Source organism: Nicotiana tabacum, chromosome 24 (assembly GCF_000715075.1).
Source record: "Nicotiana tabacum cultivar K326 chromosome 24, ASM71507v2, whole genome shotgun sequence".
NCBI classification, from domain to species: Eukaryota; Viridiplantae; Streptophyta; class Magnoliopsida; order Solanales; family Solanaceae; genus Nicotiana; species Nicotiana tabacum.
Genome location: NC_134103.1, coordinates 109,098,897 through 109,125,663, shown reverse-complemented (window position 1 = coordinate 109,125,663; position 26,767 = coordinate 109,098,897). Strand labels below are relative to the sequence as shown.

The following is a 26,767-nucleotide window of genomic DNA, read 5'->3' as shown; positions in this document are numbered from 1 at the left end:
ACTCAATCTCAAGAGAATTCGCCGGTGAGATTTGCAAAACGGTGGGAGGAGCGATCAGGCTTACAAGATGAGTTGAAAAACTACATTGCTCAACAGATTGGGAAAGCATTAAGAGCTTTGACATGCAATGTAACTACTTAAGCTTTAACTTAACAACCACAAATTAATGCGGCTGCAGAAATTCCCAATTCAGTACTTGAAAATTCTAAAAGTAGGAAAATTCCAAATAGTTTTGGAGCATGAGGTTCAGGTAGACCCGATAATTTTAATTTGCAAAATTTAGTTCTTGTTGGATTTTGCATTTGTTACTGCTACTGTTTTCTAGAATAATTAGTTGTTTAATTTTAGGAGTAGTCTGCTAGAAGATTCAGAATTTTAATTATAGTAAGAGTTTAGTAATTTAGTTGTAGGAGGAGTCTACTACTTTATTTATTTGGCTATTTAAAGCCCTATGATTAATAAAATTTTAGAGACAGTTTTTCAATCATATTTTCAACCTTGATTAATAAAATTTTAGAGACAGTTTTTCAATCATATTTTCAACCTTCTTGCTGCTTGCATATTTTTTCTAAAATCCATAACAATGATATCAGAGCCTCCATTGATCTTGATGGATCTCTGAATTCGCTGAAAAATAACCAATTTCAATCACTTTTAAACCATACGCATTTTTACCCATATCGATTTTTAACCAAATTTTTAACAATGGCAAGCAACGGTCTCTCTTTGAATATCCCACAAACTTTCACTGGTAAAAACTATCAGATTTGGTTAGTGAAGATGAAATCTTATCTTGAAGCTTATGATCTATGGGAAGTTGTACTGGAAGACAAACTTATACAACCATTTCCTGCAAATCCTACCCTTGCCCAAATCAAAGCTCATTCAGATGAGAAAACCAAAAAAATACAAAGCCAAACTATAATTTAAAATTCAGTTGCAGATTCAATCTTCTCTAAAATCATTGCATGTGAGTCAGCAAAAGAAGCTTGAGAAACACTCAAACAGGAGTATCAAGGAAGTGAACGAGGCAGACAAAATCAGATTTTAAATTTGAAAAGAGATTTTGAATCTCTTAGAATGCAAGATGATGAGACCATCGTTAAGTATTCTGACCGAATTTTTTAATTGTCAATAAAATCAGGTTACTTGGCGAGGATTTCAAAGATGACAGGATAGTTGAAAAAATTCTTGTGACAATTTTCGAGGGATTTGAATCCAAAATTTCCTCTCTAGAAGAGTCTAAAGATCTCTCTACCATCTCTATTGCAGAATTAATAAGTGTTATTCAAGTACAAGAGCAAAGAAGGGCCTTCAGACAAGACAAAGTTACTGAGGGTATTTTTTATGCGAAACACTAAAAAGAAAAAGTCGATTATCCTTATTGCAAATATTGCAAAAAGAAAACACACTTAGAAAAATTTTGTTGGTGGAGACCTGATGCATTATGTGGAAATTGCAAACAAAAAGGTCATGTTACAAAAGTGTGCAAGTTCAAAGATGCTCATGCACAAGCACTAATAGCAGAAGAAGGAATTGAGGATGACCTTCTTTAGACTGCAACAACAGAAGCAAGGAGGAGTGCTGGATTTTGCATCTGTTACTGCTACTATTTTCTAGAATAATTAGTTGTTTAGTTTTAGGAGGAGTCTGCTACAAGATTCAGAATTTTAATTATAGTAAGAGTTTAGTAATTTAGTTGTAGGAGGAGTCTACTACTTTATTTATTTGGCTATTTAAAGCCCTATGATTAATAAAATTTTAGAGACAGTTTTTCAATCATATTTTCAACCTTTTTGCTGCTTGCATATTTTATCTAAAATCCATAACAGTTCTAACCTTGCAAAAACAGATCAAGGAGTAGAGTAAACTAATATAGCAAATTCCGGGAATTCCATCAGTAACTATAGACATGGATATGGACAAATATTCTCAACAGCCATGGAAGCTTGTTGCACCTTTGCTCATTCCTAAGAAATTCAAGATGCCGGATATTCCCAAATACGATGGAACCTCTGATCCACGAGACCATGTGACTGCATTTTTCACAGGAGTCGAGAGAAACGATTTGACAAAGCAGGAGATTGAATCAGTACTGATAAAAAAATTAGGGGAAACCCTCACCAAAGGGCACTAATATGGTACTCTCTTCTCCATAAAAATTCGATAGATTCATTTGCTGAACTTACAGATGCCTTTATTAAAGCTCATTCAGGAGCACAAAAATGTGGAGAAACGAATGGAAGATATCTTTTAAAATATAGCGGGGAAGTACGAAGTTACTTTGGGTATTCGCGGATTACATCTAACAGGGGAGGATGCTACTACTACCCGTGCCTGATAATTGGGCAGCAATAGTATTCGCAAGGAACTTGAACGAAAGAAGTTCAGAGGCAACAAGGAGGTTAAAGTAAAGCCTTCGTGAGGTCCCAATAACTACATAGAGTGATGTCTACAATCGATATAGTACAAAGCTCCAAATAACAGAGGATACAGTGGTTCAATCGAAAATTAGAAATAGACACGAAAATCCAATGGAGTCAATTCCTTTAAGGTCCGAGACTGAACACAGAAATTTGATAAATAGGTATGAACAGTATATGGGTCCTTATCGATGGGATCACCCACAAAAATCAAAACATGTTCGATCGAATCAATGGTCCAAGCAAAGAGATACAAGTTTTTTTTCACAGGCTGGAAAGGAATCAGATGTGACAAAATACAACGGTTATAATTTCTCGTCAAAATTAGCAGATTAAAACTTTAATGTGACATCAGAGCTGATAGCGATACTAAGAGATATATGGGATGCGGCACGCTGGCTTAAGAAACTGAGGTCAGATTCTAGCAAACAGAGACAAGAGTATTGGTGCGAATTTCACAACGACCATATACATAGAACGGTAGATTGTAAATTTTTAAGGAGAGATTGGTTATCTCTTGAAGAAGGGTTATCTTACTGAACTGTTCAGTGAAAAGGGAAGACAAGCTTGTACAAAGAACAGGGAAAATGAGGAACCACCTAAACCCTTATCACAAAAAGGATGGTAAATGTCATAACCGGAGGTGAGAAAGTTAATGGAATAATGTTTACAGTGGCAAAGAAACTCGCTAAGGTGTACGCATAACACTAGACAAACGTATTCGGTAGATTCTAACCGAAGAGAGCATAACATTTGACGACGAAGATGCAAACAACTTGCTTATACCACATGCATAATGATGCATTGGTAATTACTTTATATGTTTATAATACTATTGTAAAAAGAGTTTTAATTGATCCAGATAGCTCAGTAAATTTTATATTGTTACGAGTAGTCAAAGAAATACAAGTGGCAGATCGAATCATCCCAAAAGGCTCGCTATTTATGTGGATTTGATGATCCATGCGTGATTACGAAAGGAGAGATCACGCTATTAATTTTCATAGAAGAAGTGATAAAAGACACTACCTTTTAAGTGGTATAGCTGACACAGCTTATAAAATAATTCTGGAAAGGCCATGGATTCATGAAATGGATGTTTTGCCTTCAATATTGCATCCAGTTATCAAATTTCCTTCAAATAGGGAATAAGGCAAATCAGGGGCGATCAACGTGCAACTCGAGAGATAAACTCGATAGTTATTTTTAATGAATTGGCTAAAATTGAAGATGATAAATAGCTATTAAACCATCAAGTTGTGGAGGTGAATGAGTCACATAATCAGTCATGGAGTCTAATGCAAGCACGGACGGGAAGCCGGATGTAATCATGGAATCAGAGGAAAATGATACAATCAAAACAACATTGGAGGAGCTCGAAGGCATTATCCTGTTTGTTAATTGGCCTGAGAGAAAAGTCTATATCTGATCAAATCTCAGCTCGGAGCAAAATGTAAGTTAATTGAATTTTTAAAAGATAAGTTTAATTGTGTTGCATAGTCTCATTCAAATATGACAGGTATTCTATTGGAAGTGGTTGTCCACAAATCAAGTTTGGATCCTAATTTCTCTGTGGTAAAGCAAAAGAATTGGTTGATAGCCGAGATCAGAAATAAGTTTTAAAAGAAAAGCGGATCTATTCGAGAAGTTAAATATCCTGATTAATTAGCTAACGCCGTCTTGGTACCAAAAAAGTGGTAAGTGGAGAGTATGTGTAGATTATACTGATTTAAGTAAAGCATACCCTAAAGATTCTTTTTTTTTTTTAACGCATATTGATCAATTTATTGATTCTACTAAAAGATTGATCCGAAAGTGGAGATTTTTAGATGCTTACTTTGGGTATATTCAAATTAAAATGAATCCGGATGACGAGGAAAAAACTTCTTTTATTACAGACGAGGAAACTTACTGCTACAAGCTCATGCCCTTTGGGCTAAAAATGCTGGAGCTACATATCAACATGACCTTATAATAGTAAGTCCCCTGTTTGTAATAAAAGAAGTTTTTTCCTCGTTTTTCAAGTCCATTTTAATTTGATTATACCCGAAATACGCATCTAAAACTCAAGAGTTCATGTCCAGCAGTAGAATCAATTAGTTGGTCAATATAAGATAAAAGAAAAGAATCTTTAGCGCATGTTATACATACTCTCCACTTACCGTTCTTCTTTAGAACCACAACCGTGTTAGTTAACTAATCAGGGTATTTGACTTCTCGAATAGATCTCATTTTCAAGAGTTTACTTATCTCTTCTTCTTTACTTGATTTCTAAAAGATCGGTGTTTTCTCTTTTTTTGTTTAACGAGAATGTGCAGATTCACATTAAAAAATCTTTAGGGCATACTTTATTCAAATATGTATAATCTATACATACTCTCCACTTACTGTTCTTCTTTGGAATCACAATTGTGTTGGCTAACTATTGTATTTAACTTCTCGAATAGATCCGATTTTCAAGAGTTTACTTACATCTTCTGCAATTACTTGATTTTGAAAAGACCATTATTTTCTCTTCTTTTGCTTAACGAGAGTGTGCAAAGGATTCATTTGTGAGTCATCACTTATGGTGAAATACCTGTCATAGCTGAGTGCGATCAAGCAAGACAATCAGAGTTAGCTCGTAAAAACTTAATTAACTTACTTTTTTTTGTTCTAGACTAAGATTTGACCCGATATAGACTTTTCTTATAGGCCAATTGACAAACAGGATAACAGCTTCTACCTCTTCCGATTTTTTTTCTATCATATCATTTTTCACAAGCTCTGTGATTACTCCGGTTTTTCGTATGTGCTTTCCTTAGCCTCCGTAACTGATTTTATGACTGCTGAGGGATCACTCACCTGCACAACTTGATACTTTAATTGCTATTTATCGTCTTTAATTTTAGCCAATCCATTAGCAATAACTACTGAGTTTATCTCCCGAGCTACACGTTGATTGCCATTGATTTGTCTTATTCCTCACTTTTGAAGGAAACTTGATAACCTGGTGTAATATTGACAATACTGCATCTATTTCGTGAATTCGTGGTCTACCTAAAATTATATTGTATGCCATATCAGTTATCACTACTTGAAATGTAGTATTTTTTACAACTCCTGCAAAACTTGATATCGTGATTTCCCTATTCATTATCATGATTGAGTTATCGAACCCTGATAAAGATGGAGCCTTTGGGATAATTCGATCTGCTACTTGCATTTCCTCGATTACTCATAGTTGTATGATATTTGCTAAACTTTCTGGATCAATTAAAACCCTTTCCGTATTTATATCATAAAAATGTAAAGTAATTACCAATGCATCATTGTATGGTATAAATAAACCATCAGTGTCTTCGTCATTGAAAGTTACGCTCTCCCCGGTTAGAGTTTGCCATGTGCGTTTCTCGTGTATTACAGAAACTTTAGCAAGTTTCTTTGCCGATGTATATGTTACTCCATTAACTTCCTCACCCCCCATTATGATATTTGTTGTCCTTTTTGGTAATGGAGGCTTAGGTGGTTCCTCATTTTTTTTGTTTTTCATGTAAGCTTGCTTACCTTTCTCACTGAACAATTCAGTAAGATAGCCTTTTTTCAAATTATAATCAACCTCTCCCAATAAAACTCTGCAATCTACTTATACCTATGATCGTTGTGGAATTTGCACCAGGATTCCTGACTCTGTTTATTGGGATTCGACCTTATTTTTTTAGGTCACCGTACCTTATCTCCCATGTCTCTTAATACCGGTATTGGTACTGATGTACTCACATTAAAATTATAATATGTTAATTTTGGTTTGGAATTAGAGCCGTTGTACGTATTTTGTCATGTCTGGTTCTTTTCCAGCCCGTGAAGAAAAACTTGCTTCTCTTTGCTCGGACATTTGATTGGACCGATATATGGTTTGTCCTTGTTTTTCGAATTCCTTTATTCGGACTTGGACCTAATAGGAATCCACTCCGTTGAATCTTCGTGCATATTTCCAATTTTCGACTGAAACACCGCATCCTCTTGTATTTCGGAGTTTTGTACTATACATCATTCCACATAGTTAGAGAGAATTTATGAAGACTATACTTTAACCTTCTTGTTACCTCTGAGCTCTTTTCATTCAATTCCTTACAAAAGCTATTGCTGCCCAGTTATTAGGTACGGGCGGTAATAGCATCCTTTCTCGTTGAAAGCGATACACGAATTCTTTAAGTAATTTAGTGCTTCCATGTTGTATCTTAAAGATATCTTCCACACATTTTTCACTTTTTGTGCTCCCAAATGTGCTTTGATAAAGGCATCTGCAAGTTCAGCAAATGAATCAATTTAATTTTCGGGTAGAAGAGAGTACCATGTTAATGCCCATTTGGTGAAGGCTTCTCCGAACTTCTACACCAGCACTGATTCATGGATCAATCTCCTGCTTGTTCAAATCATTCCCTTTGACTTACTATGGTGAATGCAATCACATGATCTCGTGGATCAGAAGTGCCATCATACTTGGGTGTATATGGCATTTTGAATTTCTTTGATATCGGTGGTGGCGTTGCACTAAGTTTTTATGGCTGCTGTAAAAAATAATTTATCCTTCTTCATGCCTTTAATTATTGGCGGAACACCCCAGATTTGCTATATTTGCTCGTTCTGTTCCTTGAGCTGTTTTTGCAAGGTTAGAACTAAATTTTGTAGATCGAAATTAATGGGCATACCAAAACCTCCTGCTCCAAAACTATTTGAAACTTTCCTACTTCTAAATTTTTCAAGTCCTGAATTGGGAATTTTTGCTGCCATATTAACTTGCGGTTGTGGATCTGGATTTTTAGCCGTTACTATACTTGTCAAGGATCTCAATGCTTCACCAATTTGTTGAGCTATGAAATCATGATTAGCCGATCTTACTGGTGAATTTTTTCGAGATTGAATTCGTAGGTGAATATCTTGGAGCTACCTCTCGACTGCTTTCATGTTTACTGGTTTGGTTAATTCCAAATATAATTTAATGTAGAGAATTAAAAGGAATATAAATGGAAAAAATAAATGATTGTTAGACCCCGACAGTGGAATCAAACTATTTAACCCAAAAATTAGATTTGCAGGTCAAACAATTAATATATTAGGGCACTAGTAACTGATTTACCTCACCTTTTCAAATAACAATGATAAAAATATAAGCAGATAAGAGAAATAGTGAAGAAATAATGCAAAAGGAAAGAGAATTTTTATTGAAGAATATAGCTCCTCTTTTGTCGTGCTTGAATCTTGAGTTGCCAGAAATAATATGTAGAGATTACAAGAATGGTAATTTATTTTCCAGATGATATACAATGTCGGGAATAGGGGTTCTTCTAATAATCCTATTCGTAACTAACTAGCACACTATATCTGCCCGTTCCAATCATTTATTGTATTTATTATACATTACACAATTGATTCATAACTGTGTTGACGTAATAATGACAAATCTTATATATTCCGCGATTAATTGATTCTTCCCTCACTCATAATTATGAATGATTCTTCATATCCGACCCGGTACTATTCTCTTATGATCAGTTGCGGGACTAATGGTTATGATACTAATATGGTTAGCTCCGAGTGTATTTTACACTTCATTCTTCACTTCCTTCATAACTTTGCTGATTCATGTTACCATTCAATTGATGTACATGACGAGTTTATTTTCTACTAATACAACAAATTAGTTAAAGAGTAAAGATTAAAGCTATAACACGATGAGTTGTACTAATGTATTAGAAGTGTATTAATTTTAATGTCAGTTTGAGAAGAAAAGAGTGTGACTTATGACAAAGATGTGAATCGTTAAATACGTCTTAACTCCATATTAAGTGAGACTGTTTACATGAATTTTTAATATAATTGTCCATTTAATAAGTTTCAAAAATATTAATAAAAATTCTTGCAAATGAAAGGTTTTGGTACTTACTATTAGATATTGCAATTTCATTTCGGCTTTATGTTACATTTTGTGGGCTAGTGAAATTGGGCATCGCCATATACATTTAAAAAAGCAGTTTGTTGTTCTAAGTACCCGCTAGTTGTGCGCGTGGTTTAAGGAAGGACTGAACCATATTAACAGACTTACTTTCACGGCTTGAACTCATGAGCTCCTCGTTACGCAGTGATAACCTTTACCGTTGCACCAGAGGCAGAGCTCCCATATCCCATATACATATACATATATATATATATATATATATATATATATATATATATATATATATATATATATATATATGACATATACCTCAAGTCTAGTTTTCTTTCACACTATAATCCCTCTCTAACGTACATGACATTAAGACTGTAAACTAGAATCTCTCTAAATTAAGGAAAATGATACAGTAAAATCTACCCAAATAAGTAATTTGTCATTTGATTTTAATATTATTTCTTTATGTTAAAATGTTTGTGCAAGCAGCATGGAAAACATTGTGGATAGATACAACGACAAGGTTCCAGATTCTTCTGAGCATGCTACAGTCGAAAATGTTGAAGAGGTATTATAGATAAGTTACAATTAATACTAGTATTCAAGTCATAATTGTCAGGATATCATTAGTTAGCTTGATATATATATTCCCTTCCATTAATTGCAGCCTGATGAAATGAATGCTTTGAAAGCTGAAGTTGCAAAACTACGACAGGAAACTGGGTAAGCTCTTTGATGTTTCTTCAATATTATCTAGTGTATTAGGTTTTATAAAGAGTTTAGCTTCTATTTAATGACAACAACGTAAAATAAATTTTTATACTATTATATCACTAAAAGATAATTATAAGTAACCATGTATAATAAAAGATAAACGTACAGTGCACTAAGGCTATCCTGCTATGTGAGGAGTTCGAAGAGAGGGAACCACATTGGATCTTATGTACGCAATCTTACCTTACATTTCTGCAAGAGCCAGTTTTTGCGACTTGGACCCCTGTCGTCATAGTCACACGTCGACAACTTTATTATTGCCAAGACGCTCTTATAATAAGTGAGATTAATTAATTAGTAATGTCAAAATAATACTACCATAAGTTAAAACATACTGATAAGAAAAAATTCATACATTGTTAGTTTAACTTAATTACTCCTTCATAAAATTAACTTTATTATCTTATATTTGCATGTTTAATTTTGAAGGAGGATGATGGGGAAGGAACTTGAAGGCATGAACTTCAAAGAGTTGCAGAAGTTAGAGCATCAGCTAACTGAAGGCATTTTATTTGTTAAGAATAAGAAGGTAAATTGATCTGCATCATTAGTAATAATTATGTTTAATTATTGTTAATTACACAATTTTTTCCAAATAGAGAGAGGGAAAATAAAAGGTCGAATGTTTAATTAAGCTTTTCATCCGTGTACTATATTTCAGGAACAAGTACTACTGGAGCTACTTGAAAAATCAAGGCTGCAGGTAAACTTTTATTTAGGAAGCCTTTTCTTCTTTTTTCTAAATGAATTCTTATTTCCAAATTTTGGTGACCAAGATTCTTACAGCTTCAATATATATAAGACTGACACTTTCTTTTAATCATCATCAAATTCTACTGATTTACGCAAATGCCTTAGTTTAAAATATTGTGCAAACATAGCCTTTGGAAAATTATCCATTCCGGACAATGTTAGACTAAGATCTAATATCTACTCATATAATATAGATTGTGGTCTGACATTTGCAATAACTTACAACTTTTTAAACTATGATTTAATGTTTGTTCATAAGATTTTCAGTTTCCTCAAAATGGATTTTTTAAACCGTGGACTAAAAGGTTTATCAATTGCAAGAAAAATAAAAAGAAAATCATTTACTAAACAGTTAATACAAAAACAGGCAATTGGTAAAATATTTCACATCAGACTCCCAAAACTACAAAAAAATTACTAAATTGTGGCGATTAATTTATGGGAGTTATAAGGAACTCCCACTATACATTTATTTTGTGGCGTTTGCGTCAATCCCTACAAAATAATTCTTTTTGTGGTGGTTTATTTGTGGGAGTTGTAAAAGACCTCCACTATATTTTCAATTTATGGCGTTTGTTCTAACTTTCACAAAATTATTCGTATTGTGGTAGTTTTATTGTGGAAGTTTCTGATACCTCCAGAAATACAAATTTAATTGTCTGCAAAATCTTTGCCATTCGATACAAATTGGAGGCCACTAACTCGTGCAATATTTAGTCATTTTTTCTACCATCTTTTGAAAATCCAATCAAATTGCACATTTTAGTTAAATTTCTACAAATTGATGCAATTCATGCCATTTTTTAACCCTTGCCATTTTTTGTCTTTTCCCCAACATTCTAACCCTACAAAAAGTAGACACAAAAACAGAGGTTTTCCTATCTCCATATATTAGTTATTAGTTATTGTCTTCAAACATTTTTTTTATTTTGTATATTCATCTTTATTGAAATACCCCGATAAATAATTTAGCCACAAGTAAAAAAATCAATAAAGGCTATATAGAAAAACATTTATCAAATTAGATAGAGAACGGAGATTTTTATTCACTTATAAATTCTTGAATATCTCTACATCGAAGCTTTCACGACCCAATTTCACATATAGGTCATGATGGCGCCCAACACTACAGCTAGGCAAACCAACTAATAAATTAAACATATATCGATTATTTTCAGAATAATTTTTCCAAGAAATTTTATTTTTTTATTAGTAGTATTAAAGAAAATGAAAAGATACCGATAAATTTAAATCCAAAAAAAATAATAAGACACCAAATTCTACCAATGTGTGTGCCAAGACCTGGTGTCACAAGTGTATGAGCATCTAGTAGATTATACAAAATTTCAAATATTGTCTGAAATAAAAATAGACAGAATGAAAATACAAGGAGAGGCACTAGTAGCTGCAGGACGGCTCACAAAGGCAGATCACCACTACGCCTCTGGATAACGCGCGTAAGACAGTAGGTCCCCCACTAGTACTTGCCTCAGGTCCTGCACAAAAAGTGCAGCAAGTGTAGTATGAGTACGTAAACAACGCGTACCCAGTAAGTATCAAGCCTAATCTCGAAGTGGTAAAGACGAGATGGTCGACTTTGACACTCACTAAGGGTCAACAATAGTAAATAGAATAAAATAAAATTTATTTAATTCATCACGATTCACAAAGTTAACAATAATTTTACAAAATCAACAGGAATAATTAAATTTTTCCAATTTCAACCACTTCCAAACCATTTATTAAACCCACAAGCTGCAAATTAAAAACATCATGAAATCGTGTATTTATTATTATTATTATTATTATTAAGCACAATTTCTGTCGAGGTCGTACGACCCGATCCAGAGTGTCGTGTACACTGCCGAGGGACGTGCGGCACGATCCATATATGCATTTATCCTGCCGAGGCGTTCGGTGAGCTCCACAAGAAAGGAGGACATTTTCTTATGTGCCTTCGGAAGGAAAGTATATTTATTATAAGATCAATTCGAGAGGGTAAACAATTTATTTTAATAATTAATTACTTTAAACAGAAAATTAAACATATGAGATGTTCATCTTTCAATATCTTCCCTAACAATTCACAATATATATATCAAATAATTTAATTAAGTAAAGAATACACTTTACCCAAGTAATTCATACTTTTAGTCATAAACTACCCGGACTTTAATATTTATAGTAGCTACGTACAGACTCTCTTCACCTCGTGCGTACGTAACCCCCACAATTAGCAACATTTATTAATTTTAATCACCTATGGGGTAATTTTCCTCTCACAAGATTAGACAAGAGACTTACTTCAATTTGCTCCAATTTAATCCACTAGAAGACCCTTTCCACGACCATCCAACTATGTCTGGCTCGAATCTAGCCAAAATAAATTCGATACAATCACTAAAAATTATAGGAATCAATTTCATAAGAAAATACTACATTTTCAATGAAATTCGAAATTAACTCAAATATCATCCGTGGGGCCCGCATCTCGGAATCCGCACGGAAGTTACGAAGTATGAATGCTCATTCAACCACGAGTCTACCAATACCAAAATTACTAAATTCCGATAATAATTCGGCCCTCAAATCCTCAAGTCTATCCAAGAAGGTTTTCAAACTTTTCTAACTTAATTCACCGATTACATGATAAAAACAGTGTTGGATTCGGGTAAATTAACTAATATTGAGTTAAGAACACTTACCCCGTTGTTTTCTCTGAAAATCTCTCAAACATCGCCTAAATCCGAGCTCCAAATCATTGAAAATGGTAAATGGGACAAAGTCCCTTTTTCTGAACTTAACATTCTGCCCAGACCCTCTCAGAGCACAAAAATGTGCTGCCTAACTTTACTTTTCGCGAACGTGAGGCTCTTCACGCGATGCCTCCTTCGCGAACACGAAGCTTTAATGCCCAATTCCTTGCCTGACTTCGCCCTTCTACGCGAACGCGAAAGGCTTCACGCGAACGCGATGCACACTGCCATCACCCTTCGCGAACGCGATCCATTATTCGCGAATGCGGAGAGAAAATCTTGCCTGCTCCAGTTTTCCCTTCGCGAACGCGAAGAAGAAAACCATAACTGGAAAATCTGGTTTCTCAAATTTAACTTCGGACGGTCCGAAACACACCCGAACCCCGTCCAAATGCACCAACAAGTCTGAATCATAATACAGACCTACTAGAACTCTCAAAACGAGTAAAACAACAATAAATCCAAGAATCACACCCCAAAATCAAATGGGATCAAACTTTGAACTTCAACTTTTCCAAATTCTCCAAATGTGCCGAATCATAATTAGACTACTCGGAATGACATCAAAGTTTGCGTGCAAGTCTTAAATCACTATACGGAACTATTTTCAAACTCGGAATTCCAAACGGACTTTAATTATTCAAAAACGTACTACAAACCAAAATTAAAGAACTTTAAACCTTCAAATAATTAATTTTTACTATTAAGCGCCAAAATGCTCCCGTGTTATTCAAAACTCGATCCGAACAAACACCCAAGTCCGAAATCATCATACGAATCTATTGGAACCGTCAAATCCCGATTCTGGGGTCGTTTTCTCAAAATGTTGACCGAAGTCAAACTTGGCCTTTTAAGGCCAACTTAAAGAACCAAGTGTTCCGATTTCAACCCGAACACTTTCAAATCCCAAACCAGCCATCTCCGCAAGTCATAAATCAATAAAAGCACATACGAGGAATTTTATTTTAGGGAACGGGGTTCTAAAAGTTAAAATGACCGGTTGGGTCATTACATAAGCTACATCTCCACCTTAGAAATTATGTAGTTACACCCCTTTTTACACAAATAGCCGTTTATATTCTTTGTTTAAGCACAAGCAAAAAATTCAACAATGGCTATATGGAAGGAATTTATCAAACTAGAGAGAAAATATGGTAGGAGGATTTTTTATTTATTTATAATCTCTCTACATCGATGATACATCTCCACCTTTGAAATTATATAGCTACACCCCTATTTATAATACTACAAAGCAAATTTGACTGGAATTTAGAAAATTTATTCCTACATGATTCCGACCGTGAATCCTAATTAGACAAAATTAAATAAACTAACAAATATCATAGACAATTTAGGAATTCTAATTAATCTGAGTTTAATTTTCAACTTCTAAAAACTCAAAGGCATTTTTTCCTCTCCTTATTTGTCACTTCTCAATATTAAGATATTGATTTTATTGTGGATGAATTCTTTTCACAATTATGAAGAATATGACACCAGTAGCTAAATAGTAGAATGAAAAAAAATATATTGTTAAACCTCTTTATAACAACCTCATATGTCCATATTTTTTGGCCTATTATAACGATTAGTTATTATACACCTACATTAACATTTAAAATTTAGATCTTATTTGGTTGTTATAAACAAAATTACTCAAAAATAGTCTTTTCAAATTTTTTATATTTAAAAGATAAAAAATATATTTAGATTTAACGTCTAAAAAGATATTCATATTTCATTAATTAAAATTTTAAATAATTAATACGATATTAATAAATCCGTAACTAGTTGTTACATTTATTTTATCTAGGGATTTTAGCAATTTTATTATGTTCAAAAATATTATTTTATTGTTGGAAAAATACTTAATTTCTCAAAAACTTATTTGTTGCCTTAATTTTTCTTCTTTTTTTTTTGCTCGAAACGTAAACACGGTAAGTTCTCCCTCCTTTTCCAAAAAGTTTCCCCAATCTTTACCTCTTTTAATTCTATTATGCATCTAGCCCTAGGTTTTCCTTTTTCAACACCTCGGTTGAACTGCTTCTTCTCTAGTGCATTGCTTCCCTTCATATGCGCTCTCTCTCAATTTTTTTTATCCATATTAGTTACATTTTGTAAGTATTATTCTTCATCTCAATTTATGGCTCATGCTCTGATTTTTGAATCACAGATTATGTCTTTTGTGTTGCTCTATTGTTTCAATTTAAGTAGTTTTTTATTAAGGTATTTTCAGGCTAGGAATACGATTTATTGGTATTGCATTGTGTCTTGGGAATTTCTGAAGTGAAGTATCCATTTGGGCGAATCAACTTCAGAATGTCACTACTCGTCTAAAGGTGATTTTTTTTCTTTTTTTCTTTTCCTCTGAATTTCATTTATTTTATTTATCTCATTAGCAGTATAATTTGGGTTTTTCAGTTGTAGTTATTGCTTGAACCAGTAATGAAACCCTTATGGACAATCTAGCTTGAAATTTATTCTCTTTTTTTAAAGAGTGTTGACATTCGAGGGAAGACCATTAGGTGGGTGTTTGGACATAAGAATTGTAAAATTCCAAAAAAAAAAAAAAAAAATTAAAGTGAAAATGATATTTGAAAATTAAAGTTGTGTTTGGACATGAATATAATTTGGAGATATTTTGAATTTTTGCTAGTGATTTGAAGTGAAAATTTTGAAAAATAACTTTTTGGAGTTTTTCAAATTTTCAAAAAATTTCGAAATGTAATTTCAAGTGAAATTTAAAATTTTCATGGCCAAACACTGATTCTGATAAAAGTAAAAAAAAATTCGAAAAAAATTAAATTTTTTTTAATGTCCAAACGGCCCTATGTTTTGCTTCTGGCTACAGATTACTCAGTGTTGTAGTAAGAAGCTCCTTTATTTAATGCAAAATGTTTTCCAGATTCCAATTAGAATTTAGTTCTGTTGTGTGATGTTGAAATTGATTGTCCCACAAATTAATATAATATGGGAATTGGGAGGGCATAAATGCATTTTATTCTGCGGATTATTCAGTCAGGGAACTTGCTAATATTTTTCTCATTTCTACATTGAGGAATATCAAGATAGTACATGGTCTTCAATGAATGCATCTCTTTTACTTGCTATGGTGACAAATTTATTCTTCTATAGCTCATAATTTAGTAGTTTAGATTTTCACTTTCCTTAAAAAATAAATTACTGCAGATGAAAACTTCCTCTAGTAATATGTCTTGCATCATATCATTATTGCAGATGTGCATGTTTCTAAGAGTACTGGACATGGTGTAATTTCAAGCCCGCTATCAGTTAAGTTGACTCATTCTATTGTAAAAACTAGCTTATCTACGGCTCGTATAAGTTTTTGAACTTATTTTATATATGCCTTCAAATTTGAATATTTCTAGCAGACAAAGATCATTAAGCAGGTAAATTATTTGTATGCTACTGGTATTTTATTTATTTGAAAAAAGAAAATAAACTCCAACTTTCTATATAATTACTCGAGATTGAGGGTGAAGAACATGAGCCTTACATCGAAGTATCTCAAGCATAAATATGGTATACTATGTAGATGATGTTTTCAATTAAGGATAGAGTGATTTTTGTAAATCTAAAGCCAAGAGATTTGTATGATACATAAGAAGTTGTGGAAGATGAAGGTTATAAGAATGAGCCATACTAAGAGTTAGAATATAACTAGCTACAGACCATCTAATTGATGATGTAGTCGAGGTAAATACCGCTACTTATTTAGCAACAAATGTTGAGTTTTTTTGTAATTTAAGATGAAATAGTCTTAAAATGAGGGTGAATGGGAAATGGAGTGAAAATAAAATTTTTTGAGTAAAATTTTAAGTTTTTCCCTCTTGACAATGAGACATTGTCCCATATTGGAAGAGGAAAAGATTTTTGGTGGGTATATATATAATTGCTCTTCTTGTAGCTCTTAAAGAGTTAAGAAGAAAGCAAGCCTCGCGCCGTCGTTGTCGCTCGCTATGCTCGGCTTCGGCTTCGGTCAAATGATTGATTGATTAATTTTTTAGACCAAATTTATTTGTTAATAGTAAATATTAACGTAAGATTATCCGTATTTGTAACGGATATGTTCCAATCCGTGTATTGACCACCAGCTGCAATAGCAGCCGCCTAATGCTCTTCCCACCATGGCCAAGTGCTTGCTCCACAAACTGAAAATGCTCAACTTTGGCTATAGATTGCACTCCTTCCTTTCAGCATTTCCATACGATTTTCTGAGTTTCTACACCTTTGTTTTGCATTGTTTTAACTTCAAACAAATCAACTTTAAGTGTGATTTGCTACCGAACTTTGTGTTCGCTGAAACACTGGGGTTTGAAGTACCGCTACACCAGTGTGTTATTCGTTCTATCCTGGGAGGAAATAATCCATAACCTTGGGTATTAGGAGGGGATTAAATTCCTTAAGGAAACACTGTGAATTCAGTGGGCTCGAATTAATTACTGTTTCATTACGATAACTTATATTTTTCAGAATTATTATTTACAAATACAACAATATTGGCGGGACTAACAATCTTAAGGAATTTAATTTTTATTTCTGTATTTGTGTTATTCTTATTATTCTGCAAACTAAAACCTTTGTGGTTTTGTGTACTCCCATTTTTGGAGAGTAAAGCCTTCGTGGCGTTTTGTTGGAGATTAAAATCTACGTGATTTTTACTCCAGTTTGAAAACGTTTATTAAACGTTTGTTTTTGTCATTCTTTTACAGAAAAAATGACGACTGAAAGCGAAAATCAAGGTGTTCCGACGGTGACTGCCAACGTATCGACAAGCCGAACACCAGCATTGGCACCGGCAGAAAAACCCGAAAAATTTTCCAGGATTGATTTCAAGCGCTGGCAGCAGAAGATGTTCTTCTACTTAACTACGTTATTTCTACAGAAGTTCATCAAGGAAGATGTTCCTGATCTGCCAGATAAAACTCCAGAGAATGAATGCTTTATCGTGATTAAACCGTGGAAGTATTCTGATTTTTTATGCAAGAATTATATTCTTAGCGGATTAGATGATAATCTGTATAATGTATACAGTGACGTGGAGACGTCAAAAGAATTGTGGAATGCGCTTGAAAAGAAATATAAAACTGAAGATGTCGGGATGAAGAAATTTGTTGCCGCAAAATTTTTGGACTACAAAATGGTAGATAGCAAGTCTGTTATTACCCAAGTCCAGGAATTACAAGTGATTATTCATGATCTACTTCCTGAAGGTCTTGTCATCAATGAAGCATTCCAAGTAGCAGCAATGATTGAGAAGTTGCCTCCATTGTGGAAGGATTTCAAAAATTATTTGAAACACAAACGAAAGAAAATGTCCCCTGAAGATCTCATTGTTCGGTTAAAAATCGAAGAGAACAATAAAGCTGCTGAAAGGAGAGGCCGTGAAAATTCAACAATAATAGGAGCAAATATTGTTAAAGATAACAAAAAGAGGAAGAAGGCTTCTGTTCCGAAATACAACCCAAGCAAGAAGCGGTTCAGTGAAAACTGCTACAACTGTGAAAAAATCGGACACAAATCTACGGAGTATCATGCTCCGAAGAAAGACAAGAAAAGGGGTCAAGCAAACATGGTAGTAAAGCATGATGATGTTGATAACTTGTGTGCCATGCTTTCTGAATGTAACTTGGTGGGAAATCCTAAACAGTGGTGGTTTGATTCTGGAGCCGCTCGCCATGTTTGTGCAGTTAGAGAAGCTTTTGCTACTTATGCTCCTACTGGACCCGGAGAGACAGTTTATATGGGAAATGCTTCAACAACAAAAGTTGAAGGATATGAGAAGATATTTCTGAAAATGACTTCTGGCAAGGTCATGACTTTGAACAATGTCCTTCATGTTCCCGAAATGAGAAAGAATTTAGTCTCTACTGGACTTCTTGTCAAGCACGATTTTAAGTGCGTTTTTGTGTCCGACAAGGTTGTCATAAGTAAGAATAAAATATTTGTAGGAAAAGGTTACCTCACCGAGTGTCTTTTCAATCTGAATGTAATAGTTGTGGAAAACAATAATAATATTTCAGCTTCTTCTTACTTACTTGAGTCAAATGATTTATGGCATGTACGTTTGGGTCATGTCAATTATAAAACCTTGCGGAAAATGATTAACTTGGAAGTACTGCCTAAGTTTGAATGCGAAAAATTAAAATGTCAAACATGTGTGGAATCTAAGTATGTTAAACATCCTTATAAGTCAGTTGAAAGGAATTCAAATCCTTTAGACTTAATTCACACAGATATTTGTGATATGAAGTCAATACCATCTCGCGGTGGAAAGAAGTATTTCATAACTTTTATTAACGATGGTACTCGATATTGCTATGTTTACTTACTAAATAGTAAAGATGAAGCAATACCCTTCACCAAACGACTCACATTCCTTTTTATACGGATATATATTTTCAAAGAACTTAGCATTATCTTATTCTATAACCGTATTATTATGAATATCGGGATTTTCTAATTTATGAACCAGAAATCGATATGCTTTACTATTTGTCGCATATCCAATGAAAACACAATCAACGGTTTTCGGTCCTATCTTTACCCTTTTGGGTTTAGGAACTTGCACTTTTGCCAAACACCCCCACACTTTAAAATAATTCAAGTTGGGCTTCCTTCCTTTCCATTTTTCATATAGAATGGATTGTGTTTTGCTATGGGGCACTCGATTTAATATTCGATTAGCCGTAAGAATGGCTTCCCCCCACAAGTTCTGTGGCAAACCAGAACTTATCAACAACGCGTTCATCATCTCCTTTAATGTGCGATTCTTTCTTTCCGCAATCCCATTAGATTGGGGCGTGTAAGGGGCTGTTGTTTGATGAATAATTCCATATTCTAAACATATTTTTTCAAAAGGAGATTCATATTCACCACCCCTATCACTTCTTATCATTTTTACTTTCTTGTTAAGTTGCGTTTCAACTTCATTTTTGTATTGCCTGAATGCGTCAATTTGGACCAGATTTTGTGACTTTCTTATTGGAGAATGAGCCTCAAACATTTAAAGAAGCTATGACTTCTTCGGAATCATTGTTTTGGAAAGAGGCAGTCAATAGTGAAATAGAATCCATATTGAACAATCATATATGGGAATTGGTTGATCTTCCTCCTGGAAATAAACCTTTGGGTTCTAAATGGATTTTTAAGAGAAAAATAAAAAATGATGGCACTATTGATAAATTCAAGGCAAGACTCGTAGTCAAAGGGTATAGACAACGAGAAGGTCTAGACTACTTTGATACATACTCTCCAGTTACAAGAATTACGTCCATACGGATATTAGTAGCATTAGCTGCAGTGTATGATCTTGAAATTCATCAAATGGATGTTAAGACGGCCTTCTTAAATGGAGAGTTGGAGGAAGAAATTTACATGGAACAACCTGAAGGGTTTGTGGTTCCAGGTAAAGAAAAGAAGGTATGTAGACTTGTTAAGTCTCTTTACGGACTAAAACAAGCACCCAAACAATGGCATGCGAAATTTGACCAAACAATGTTGTCAAATGGTTTTAAGATAAATGAATGTGATAAATGTGTGTATATTAAAAATGTTCCAAATCACATAGTCATTGTTTGCCTATATGTGGATGATATGCTGATAATGAGTAATGACATTGCCAACATAAATGCTACTAAGCGTATGCTCAATAGCAAGTTTGATATGAAAGACTTGGGAGTTGCTGATTTAATTCTGGGAATTAAGATCCATAAGACTCCTCAAGGTCTGGCATTGTTACAATCTTATTATATTAAGACAGTACTTGAAAAATTCAAGCAGTTGGGCTTTAAAGTTGCAAAGACTCCAATTGACGTGAATCTTGCATTAGCAAAGAATAAAGGCCAAAGCATATCACAATTGGATTATGCTCGTGTGTTGGGATACTTAATGTATATCATGAATTGTATACGACCAGATATAGCTTGTGCTATAAGTAAACTGAGTAGATATACGAGCAATCCAGGCCAATCTCATTGGATGACAATGAAATGAGTTTTGGGATATTTAGAACATACCCAGAACTTTGACTTGCACTACAGTAAATTCCTTGCGGTGATTGAGGGATACTGTGATGCAAATTGGATTACTGATTCAACTGATTCTAAGTCCACGAGTGGATATATATTCACTATTGGTGGAGGAGCGGTATCTTGGAAGTCGTCCAAACAAACATGTATTGCCCGCTCTACAATGGAGGCTGAATTCATAGCCTTAGATAAAGCCGATGAAGAAGCTGAATGGCTCTGGAATTTTTTGGAAGACATTCCATTTTGGCCCAAACTGTTGGCACCAATATGCATACATTGTGATAGTCAAGCGGCAATTGGAAGGGCTTGGAGCGTTATGTATAACGGTAAATCTCGTCATATACGACGAAGACATAAAACCGTTAGGCAATTACTCTCTAGAGGAATTATCACGATTGACTATGTAAAGTCAAGTGATAATGTGTCGGATCCACTTACAAAAGGCCTAACTAGAGAGGTAGTTGAGAAATCATCAAGGGGAATGGAGCTATGGCCGAGAACAAGTCATTGTGGCGGTAACTCTACCTAGAAGACTGGAGATCCCAAGATCTAGGTTCAAGGAGATCAAACAAAGTCATTAATGACGGTTCAACATTGTCAAATAAAATTTTAGTCCGTTCTCGTGATGAGACAATATTCAGTACCAAGGATAAAACATTAAGGCTTTTTAATAATTTCTAAATTTGATACGGGGTATATCAAATAGTGTATCTACAGGATGACACGTTTAGGAATCACCTATATAAGTGTGAAGTGTTAGCCGCTTCAAGAAGAACTTTGTAAGGCCAATTCTCTACGCACTTATGAAACCAGGCGGTGTTCATGGCTGAAACGAACACAATAATGAGAACCAAAGACGGTTAAGGGTTGATTGTGTGACTTATGTTTGTCTAGGTATACACCAAAGATCGACGGTTCAAAGATATCAAATCTACCGATTGACCGAGTATATCCGACATAAGTTCACTACAGAAAGTTCAAAGGGAAACCTACTTATCCAGATGCGATTAATCATTGCTTGCAAATCACACAGTTTTTCCATGCATACTTCCGTGATATAGCCATTCCCCATTCATGTGGGGGATTGTTGAGGTTTTTTGTTATTTAAGATGAAATAGTCTTAAAATGAGGGTGAATGGGAAATGGAGGGAAAATGAAATTTTTGAGTAAAATTTTAAGTTTTCCCCTCTTGACAATGAGACATTGTCCCATATTGGAAGAGGAAAAGATTTTTGGTGGGTATATATATAATTGTTGTTCTTGTAGCTCTTAAAGAGTTAAGAAGAAAGCAAGCCTCGCGCCGTCGTCGTCATCGTCGCTCGCTCTGCTCGGCTTCGGTTTCGGCTTCGGATTTGGTCAAATGATCGATTGATTGATTAATTTTTTGGACCAAATTTATTTGTTAATAGTAAATATTAACGTAAGATTATCCGCATTTGTAATAGCAGCCGCCTAATGCTCTTTCCACCATGTCCAAGTGCTTGCTCCACAAACAAGCTAGTGCATGCTCCACCATGGAGGGTGGAGGGTCGTTCATCTTCAAAGCTGATTGCTATAAATATGTGCAGCAGCTATTGAAGAAAGACACAAAAAACGAAAACGAAAACCAAAAACTGAAAACGCTCAACTTTGGCTATAAATTGCACTCCTTCCTCTCAGCATTTTCATATGATTTTCTGAGTTTCTACTCCTTTGTTCTGCATTGTTTTAACTTCAAACAAATCAACTGTAAGTGTGATTTGCTACCAAACTTTGTGTTCGCTGAAACACTGGAGTTTGAAGTATCGCTATACCAGTGTGTTATTCGTTCTATCCTGGGAGGAAATAATCCATAACCTTGGGTACTAGGAGGGGATTAAATTTCTTAAGGAAACACTGTGAATTCAGTGGGCTCGAATTAATTACTGTTTCATTACGATAACTTATATTTTCTAGAATTATTATTTACAAATACAGCAATATTGGCGGGACTAACAACAAATACATACAAATTCGAATAAACTTTTTATTTAATATGGTATTTTATCTAAAGGTAACAATATTGCATCTTTAAGTAGTGCTTATTTATTTCGTTTATAGGTATGTTTAGAGATGACATTCATATTTGGTTTAAAGTTATGTTCAGAAATGGTATTCACATTACCTTATTTTTTATATCTTGTATTTGTATGTGTTTCCCATAAGAGGATCTCTTACTGTTGAGTAATTCTATGGACAAACTTTGATGAAGCCAACTTGATTGAATGCTAATCTATGCATATTTTGGTTTAACATATTGATATGTTGTTATGATGGCATTGAGTTTCAATGGTAAGTTATGCTTGTTAACTCATCTCCTAAATCTTTTCACATCTTTTTCCCAGGTCATATTAAGTAACTAAGAGTAATTTGTTATATATTCTCTTGTAGTTTTTGCGGATAATACAGATACTAGTGGAATTCATGCGTTAGAAAAAGTTTTGCACGTTTTAATTTGTTGCTTCTTTTGTTTGAAGTTGGATCCAACAGATTTTAATATGCTTGGTTTGTTTAACTAACTACTCCTATTAAACCACTCCTATTTTATTCAGTTCATTTCTTCTACTTAAATTTTCTAGTGTTATTAGCCTTCAGTTTTGATGCAAGTTTGCTAATCATTGGGATAGATAACAGCTTATAATTTATTTGTTTGATTCTAATGTTAGAAAGCCTATAGTGGTTAATTTATATTTTATTAGTTACATTATGATTTTCGTAAATATATGGCAAGAATTTATGCTATCAAGTAAAATAGTTTGTGGATGTAAGTGTTGTGATGATATCCAAGGAAATAGCTTTGTACTTTAGCTCTTGTTCATGTGAGTATCTAACAACTTCAGTTCAATGCTATTGTTAGATCAAGTAACAGATTTACTTGTAAGATAAATCAGACCTTTCGTTTATTTATATACCAAGATCTTCCTTTTAGCTTGTTGGCAAAATTTTATTCCTTTATAATTTTTTATCAAAATTCTCTGTTTCAGCATGTGGTGTGTAGAGTGAGCCTGCTTCATTTGGTGGATGTGAGAATATGATCAGGTGACAACAATACAAATCACCAAGTAAATACTTAGCACATCTGCATATTTACTTATTATGGACTGCTGTAGAATGTATAATGTTTAAATTATCAAATATGTGTTTTTATAACTTTAGTGTGATATGAATTTGAATGTGTTGATGTTTGTTACTATAGATATTCTTAATGGAATGGATTTATGTTGTATGAGTTATTGAGTTTATTTATTGAATCCTTGAATTAATATTTTTCACTATTGTGGCAGTTATAAGCTGCCACTGATTATTTTTTTTAAAAGTTTGAGATCAAATTGTGGGGGTTTATAACCCTCTCACATTATTTTTTTTGAAAACATTGAGATCATATTTTGGGTGTTACAAACCGTCGCTAATTGCCTTTAAAAACTGTCACAAATTAAAATTTTATATTGTGGCGGTCATCGTAGAGGTTTTACAATATTGCCACAGAAATGTTTGTGGCGAGGGTAACTGTGGCGTTTTTTGAAACCGTCACAATTCATTTTGTAGGGGTCAAAAATTGTCACAAACTTTAAAAAATACCCCCACAAAATGAGCCTTTTCTTGTTGCGACAAAATTCTGTTCTTTTATTCTGTCGTAGATCTTTCAATTTCTTCTGCTATGCCGTTCCGCCAACGGAGTGAGAAAAAAATAATAAGAAAGAGTGAGAACATACTAGCTAAACGCATTAGCAGCCGTGTTGCTAGTTTAAATTACACTGATAGTGCAAAAATTATTTACACTATTTAAATTCATAAATGAAAACATAAATAACCTTAAATAAACACGTACTATTACAATTTAATTGTTTTTTAATTTCCTGATAAGTGACGATGGCCTGATATTTGGGTTTTCCTTTTTATTAATGTTTTTATTTTGTTTAAGATTGAGGAACTTGGACGCAGTTCCTGCAATCACTATTCTGTAAATAATCAAGCAGCGAACAAGATTTCTGGTGGAAGCTCAACTTTAGTTTGTGATAGCAAATCAGACTCAGAAGAAGATTCAGACACTTCATTGCGCTTAGGGTATTAATGTAAGCTTTAACTTTTTCTTGCTCCGTTTTTTATATAATAAAATATTATATTTTAACTTGTTGTTTTTTCTTCTTATGCAGACTATCAGTTGCTACAAGCTAAAACCCTCTTTTCTACATTAATATTGTTTCTTAATTACTAGCTAATTATATGTAGCTAAGCAATATTTATATTTCTTTTTCATAATATTAATTATTTTTTGTTAATTGTCAAGCTATGACTAAAGCTCGAACTTGTTGAAAAAGGTGGAAATGAACGGACCAATCAACCTTGGGAAGGATTATATTAATCTCTCTTTTCTTTTCTTTTTTATATTCCGTCCAAGCATTTTTGTGGTTGTGCAATGGCCACCCTTGATATATAGTAAAGCTTTAGTTTGTTGGGGTTCTAGTTTATATTTATAATAATAAGCGCTATGTATAATAATTCCCAATTTCATTTCAAATACAAATGATAAAAGGGCAACCTTTTTGTCAAACCAATCCACGTACAGTTATGTCACCTTAGATGATTTATTATAGTAATTAGAATTATGTTCTAAGTGTCATCTTTCTCCTATTACATGATGTTAACATATATTAAAGACCTACAAAAGGATATTATATCTATGGTCGTCCCTTATTTTAAAATGCACATAATTTATCTTTAATAAATTCTTTTAATTAAGTATCATCATGTGTTGTCTAATCCTGACTTTTGATTAATTACGTAAGTAACGAAGCGTTGATATTATTGTGGATTAAATTTACACTATTGTTGTATTACGGCTGCACGTCTAATATATTTTATTGAACCCTTTGTTTATAATATTTGTTACGGTGGAGATGGCCTTTCCATTTTACCCTTTTTAATTTCCCTTACTTATTGACCATATAAAACTCCTGTCTCTAAAACATGTCGAGAAGACAAAAATTACTTTCTTGAGGAAAATATTTCCATCATCCCTTACATATTCTCATGTCGAAAATGTGAAATTAAAATTTGTAAAAGCAATAAAGTTCTTAATTAAAACTTAGTATGTTGTGACACTTCATAAGAATTAATTTAACTTCTCTGGGTACATTATTAAAGAAAAAAGTGTGACAATCAAGTATTATCAATTTTAGTACGTAATTTGATTTTAAATATGATGATGATCATGATTGATTGTGATTTGCCAAATGAAGGAAATAATTGTAATAATAGAACTAGCCCTAAGAATAAGATTTAAATAATTATAATAATAATAGAACTAGCCCTCGTCAGATTTAAAGGGACAAAGACTTCATGAATCTTGGCCCTATAATTTGGGAACCCACACAAACCAATCTCTAATGCCTTTTACTTTTTCAAGAAAAAATGATAATGATTTTCTCTATTATAATAATAAAACTAGCCCTAATAAGATTTAAAGTCCATGACGTTTTAGCTTGAATTTAATAAGGGGTGAATGGAGATGTTGATTCAAAAGAAGATGACAAATGCTTGTGGAAAAGAGATTAATGTCTACTACTTAGTAAAGATAAGGATAGTAAATTGAATCCTGCCCCTTAAATTGGGTTAGGCCATCAATCTTATTGGCCATTGCATCCACACAAAGCCTAATTTGGAACCGTCCCTATGTTAAATTATAAAGTGAAGTGAAGATTTTGTTTACTTAGTTGACTTGTTAGTAATTTAATTATTTAATCAACTACGTTCATTATCCAAAGGACTTACAATTCAAAATTAGTGGGATTTACAATTACTAATTAAAGTTTAGCATAATTTAAAATTAATCAAATTTTAGTCATTTTTTATGAAAAAAATAAAATTTGGATAAAATATCCTTAGTTAAAATCCAAAGAAATGCCAACATAATATGTCGGAATTCGAAATTTTACATATAATATTCCAGCATAATATGATGAAATTCATAAGTTAGAGTTCTTATGTAATATGCTGGAGTTTTATACACATGAGTTCCATTAACAAGCAAATTATGCTGAATTTTTTCTGTATTTCAGC

The 26,767-nt window shown here is 33.5% G+C and overlaps 1 protein-coding gene across 1 annotated transcript; it reads left to right on the top strand.

Annotated features, from left to right (window-relative positions):
- Positions 1-1,912: 1,912 nt before the first annotated feature.
- On the top strand, positions 1,913-24,883 carry LOC142178390 (agamous-like MADS-box protein AGL15). The gene is made up of 8 exons (XM_075247731.1): positions 1,913-2,092; positions 2,950-3,047; positions 8,845-8,923; positions 9,023-9,078; positions 9,559-9,658; positions 9,791-9,832; positions 24,630-24,772; positions 24,862-24,883. The coding sequence occupies exons 1-8, from the start codon at positions 1,913-1,915 to the stop codon at positions 24,881-24,883; spliced, it is 720 nt and encodes a 239-aa protein (XP_075103832.1).
- Positions 24,884-26,767: the final 1,884 nt, after the last annotated feature.

What these genes read in the sequence shown, in the direction of transcription:
- LOC142178390 (XM_075247731.1), top strand. Translation starts at nt 1,913, where the DNA reads ATGGATATGGACAAATATTCTCAACAGCCATGGAAGCTTGTTGCACCT. An exon ending in CCCTTATCACAAAAAGGATG is followed by an intron (nt 3,048 to 8,844) that starts GTAAATGTCATA and finishes TTGTGCAAGCAG; the next exon opens with CATGGAAAACATTGTGGATA. An exon ending in GACACTTCATTGCGCTTAGG is followed by an intron (nt 24,773 to 24,861) that starts GTATTAATGTAA and finishes CTTCTTATGCAG; the next exon opens with ACTATCAGTTGCTACAAGCT.